Source organism: Penaeus chinensis, chromosome 5 (assembly GCF_019202785.1).
Source record: "Penaeus chinensis breed Huanghai No. 1 chromosome 5, ASM1920278v2, whole genome shotgun sequence".
In the NCBI taxonomy this organism is placed as follows: domain Eukaryota; kingdom Metazoa; phylum Arthropoda; class Malacostraca; order Decapoda; family Penaeidae; genus Penaeus; species Penaeus chinensis.
In genome coordinates, this window is record NC_061823.1 from 21,049,825 (window position 1) to 21,054,824 (window position 5,000).

General features: G+C 40.0%; 1 protein-coding gene across 1 annotated transcript in view; it reads right to left on the reverse strand.

The window, feature by feature from the left end:
- The window catches only part of LOC125025526, a 29,350-nt gene that overhangs the window by 15,426 nt on the left and 8,924 nt on the right, over positions 1-5,000 (reverse strand). Inside the window, exons 5-8 of the mRNA XM_047613545.1 lie at positions 2,280-4,113; positions 2,001-2,168; positions 1,768-1,880; positions 1-1,603 (exon numbers count right to left, since the gene is read on the reverse strand). The exon at positions 1-1,603 is cut by the window's left edge and continues 1,889 nt beyond it. Coding sequence (XP_047469501.1) covers positions 1-1,603; positions 1,768-1,880; positions 2,001-2,168; positions 2,280-4,113 — 3,718 coding nt within the window. The remainder of the gene's footprint in view (positions 1,604-1,767; positions 1,881-2,000; positions 2,169-2,279; positions 4,114-5,000) is intronic.

The window sequence follows — 5,000 nt, forward strand, 5'->3', positions numbered from 1 at the left end:
CATTTTTGCGTGGTGATATGTACAAGACTTTTACCAAATCTTCAAGCTGGCTTGGAAAACGAACACGTTTCTTAGCCTTCGCATTTCCTTTCTCTGTATCTTTTATAATGCTACTTACCTTTTCAACACCTGTTGCAGCAACCTTTTCTGAATCTTTTTGCATAGGAGTTGCACTGGTCTCCCTTTCACTGTTTTCCACAGTGTTTATTTCAGGTGCTGGAGGGGCCCTCTTGGTGCTTGTCTCCAGTACATGACTACTTCCTTCTCCTTTTTTATCATCTCTGGAATCTGCCTTCCTGGTAGTATCATTTTTGGGAATTTTGTATTTCTTCCGCAACTGGGGTTTGGGCACTTCGGGTGAAGGAAAGATGTTGATGTCAATGAGCTTCTCTGAACGATTCTTACATGTAATTTTGGCAGCAACCGTCGACCTGGATTTTGCTTGGTCCCCACCTTTCTTATGAGAAGGCTTCTTTTGTATGGATATGTTTTCCTCTTTCCGGGGTTCCGATGTAACTAAGTGTGATTTCCTGTGAGAAGACTCTTTCTTCTTTTCTTCTTCAATTCGTGAGACAAGGTGATGACTTTCCTTCTTTTGTTCTACAGTTGTTTTGTATGACTGCAAGTTATATTTTGCTGTCAAGTTTTCACGCAAACTGGGTCCTTTCTTCCTGCAACTCCTCTGGGGTGGGGTGATAATCTTTGTGGTTCTAGTTTTGGTATGCCATTCAGCAGATTCTTCCTGTCTTTTGTGTTCTAAGTCTGATGCCTTCTTCTGACCTGGCTGTTTAGAAACCCAGTTGGCAGCATCACTGGTGCCTAGACCCCTTTTCCGAAGGCTGTCACTCTTTGTCCGAGCAGGAGGCATCTTAGGATCTATGAGCTGAGATTTCCTGGGGTCTTTGTTTTTCGTTTTTTCTACAGCTGCACTGCGATACTTTAAGCTGCTGTCAGATGCATCTTTATCTTTGGAACAATAATTATCAAAATCAGCATCATCATCCATGAATCCCTGTGAGAGTTCAAGCCACTTGTCATCATCTTCCAACTCATCATTTTGTTTAGTACAGTTGCCGGTGCTGCTTGGACCTGCAACTGGCTCATCTGTTTTTGATGACTTTTTTGTCTCCTCAATGTCATCATCCCAGAATGACTGAGATAAAACAGGGAACCACTGGTCATCCTCATTGATGTCTACATCTGTAACGGCATCACCCTTAGCCTTATCTGCTGTTCTTGCCTCCTTCTGCTGTTCTTCTGTGGCAAATAATTCCTCTATGCCTAATTCTGGGCTTGCGGGAAGAGGGCCAAAGGACACGTCTGCAGTCACTGATGTGGAAGAGTCCTCCTCATCACTAGACAACCAGATGGGTTCATCCACCTGAGAATACATTATGAGAACATCATCATCTTCATCGTCACATGTATCACTAACTTTCTCTTTCTCTGTACACTCCTTTCCATTATCTTCTGGTTCCCTTTTAATGTTTAAATGCCATTGGTCTTTCTCTACTTTCTCTGTTTTTATTTTCACGTTTACTACATTTTCTTGTAACCCCTTCTCTTTCTTGATTTGACCAATGCATCTGGTCTTGGCTTGAAAAAGATGTAGTCATCATTTTCATCAGAAGCAGAGGTTTCTGCAGCACATTTTGTTGCGTCTTTAGAGGAAGCCTCAGCTGAGGATTCCCCAGAGTGTTTGTAACTTCTGCCTGCCTTGGATGATGAGACCTCAGGAGTTGAATTGGGATTATCTGTTCTGCTTACTTTCTGCTGCCTGAGGCCCTGGGAATCTCTGGTCTCTTGTGCATCAGATGGTTGTGAATCCCTGGAGCTTTGCCTCTTGTGTCTCTTGCCTAGAGGCTCAGATTCTTTTCTTCCTATGGCACCAATATGGTGTTTTATAGGTGGATTACTGCACTGCCTATTAAAAGATCCTCTTCCATCAATGAATGCCTTTGGTGGATCTTCCTCCTTCCTTTTATTGTCATCTTCAGTACTTCTTCTCCTCATTATTATATTCTCTGAGGATACTGAGTCACGAATTGGTTTTAAGTCTGCATTATCAAGATCTGGAAGATCATCATCACTGTCCTGAAGACCATGCATAATGTAGGGAAGATCAGTTTTGCTAATTTGCTTACTTGCCATGGAAGAAACTTTATTGTCTGTGTTTCCAGAGATTTTGTTTTCTTTTGAAGTAAGAATTCTGCTTCTGCTATTCATAGGGAGAGTTTGCACAGTTAGTTCACTCTTTTTATCATTAATTATTTCCTTACCACTCATAGAACCTTTAACAAGAGATGATGGCAGCCTTTCAATGGCTACCTGGCAATCTCTCTTTGCCCAAGCATTAACTTCAGACTTCATTCTAAATTTCTCTTTTGGCTGTGCTTGTTTATTCAAAGACTTTGAATTTTCCATTTCTGTCTCACTTTCAGAATCTAGAACAATGCTCCTTTTCAGCTTGGGATTCCTTAGAGTTTTAAGAACAGCACTATCACTGTCACTTCCCGAGTCTTCCCTGGAATTTAAATTGCTAACAGCTGGTGCAATTAGTCTTGCCTTTTTTACATCCTTGAAATCAGCACTAGTAGAGCTTAGAGACTTTATTGTGTCTTCTCCAGTATTCCTCTTCCTCTTTGCAGATCCTTCACTAGATGTCTCCCCCTTCTCCTCTTCCATTAGGTCAGCAACAAAGCAGTCCATGAAGTCTTGCTCTTTATCCTCAGTTCTTTTTTCAACCGAGCTATCAGGTTCAGGATCCTGTTGTGTGAGGTCAATGACATCCTCTTCAAGAAACTCATCAATGGTGATCAGGTCTTTCTGGCCACCTTTTGGTTCCCCTTTTTGGTCTTTCTTGGTATCAAATCCAATTCTTTTTTCCATAAAATTTGTCTGTTCTTTGGTAGCTTTTACACAAGCAGAAGTCTCAACTGGCCCTAAAACAGGACTCTGAACTGTGATATTATTAACAGTTTGAAGTAGCTGCTTTGCTTCTATATGCTGGCCCTGAAAAGGGGTCTGATTCTCCAATCCAGGAGCTCCTTTTCCATATAGGAAATTGTTTGAGTTTACAGTTGCTGTATCATCAATTGTGCTTTCCCTCAGATTTTCCTCTAATGCCTTTGCTTTTCTTGTGGAGTTAACTTCCAACACTTTGGATGAACTAAAAGGTTTGCTGCCAGAAACATCTGGCACTTCAGGAACATGTTGGATTGGAAAAGAGGGTGATGCCCTATTACAGGCATCACCCTCAGGCCGGATGCTGGAATCCTGCTGAATCTGTGACACACCATGTGTACCTGAACACTGTTTCTGTTTTCTGTGAGTTTCCAAGCTTTGAACTATTGGAGACGAATACCAACTTTCAGATGCCAATGACGAGGGAACCTGTTTTGTTTCCTCTGCATGAAGAGGAAGGCCAGATATACTATGACTAGATTTTCTCATTTCATCTCCTGCAGAAGCACCATCTTTCTGTTGATTACTAAATTCACTTTGGTGAGAAGTTAATCCCATACAGTCATCTCTACTGTTTCTTCTTGGGAGAGGCTCAGCAGACTTCGGAATATCTACATTAACTTGACCTTTCAAATCGGTATTATCAAAAAGCTCTAGACTTTCTTTTCTCTTGGTATTTGATATGCGTGTGAGTAATGGTAGTGTCCTTACACCACTACCATTGCAACTGACCTCTGGCTGTGCAAGACACAAAGCTGGAGGTTTAGTTGTACCTGAAGATTGTGGCACATTAGCAGCTGCAACCAAAGAGGTTGCTTTAGATGTGGGTGACTGAATACATGGGATAAAGCCAACAGAGGAGTTTGGTTGTAGCTTTGACATTACATAATCATTTCCAGAACCACTGTGGGAATATGAGGTTTTCTGAGAGTCAAAGGATGTGGCTGATGTGCTTGTCATAATGCCACCTTCCTGAGGATTCTCAGAGTATTCCATGCCGAGGAGTCCAGTTCTACTTGCATTCTTCTTTGTGTCCTCTGATTTTTCTGTGCAGGGTACTGCATTACCAGGTGGGCGGCTATTACTAAGTCTTCTGCCTCTTTGTCCCGGAGAAAAATTCACCGTTTCATTTAAACTGCTTATATTACCCTGAAAAGAGAAAATTATTAAGTTAAAAAAAAAAAAGTGTTTTCAGATATTCTATTTCATGCACCTAATGGCAGTTAACTCTACTATGGCCATAATTCCATCTAAACAATTTGAAGAACCAAACATCTAGGTGAAGAACTCTTTCCTATTTCATGGCCCTATTTTATAAACAGATGACATATGGTAACAATTCATCCCATGTTGCCAGGAAAATGTAGTGTTCACCTGATTTCACTTTCCTTAAGTGTGCTGGAAAAACATTATTTTTTTACTAATGCTATTAACCCATTCTCAATGGGCATGGCATGTACATACATGCCATGCCCACTGTGAGTTTACTTGTTTAATTGTTTTTACACATAGATGGCTACACTTGTACTAAATCACCAATGAGCCAATTACGAGTACTGCCTGTCTCGCCCGTTTACCCTTTTCTTTGATTTACGAAAATATTTAATGTTATTTTATTTTTCTGTTACTAATGTTTATAACATTATATTAATTATAATGTTTATTATAAAAATATCACCATAGATATTTATAGCACTAGTAAAAAATATAATTTCTCGCCAATTCAAGGAAAGGTGAAATCAGGTAAGGTCTCAAGAATTACTAATTGACTCTTTTGTGGCTAAGAACTAGCAGAGCCATCTATGTACAGAGACATTTCACAAAAAGTAAAAAAATGAGCACAGCATTTTCCCCATTTTTTGTTTATTTTCCCCGGCAGCAATGGGTTAATATTGATGCTTTTATTATAACAGCAATATCAAATACTAGGAAATATTTCCATAAATCAAGAAGGGAATATAGGTAGGATAAGTAGTACTTGTAATTGGCTCATTGTTGAATTTGTACTTGTGGAGCCATTTAAATGTAAAGACAAT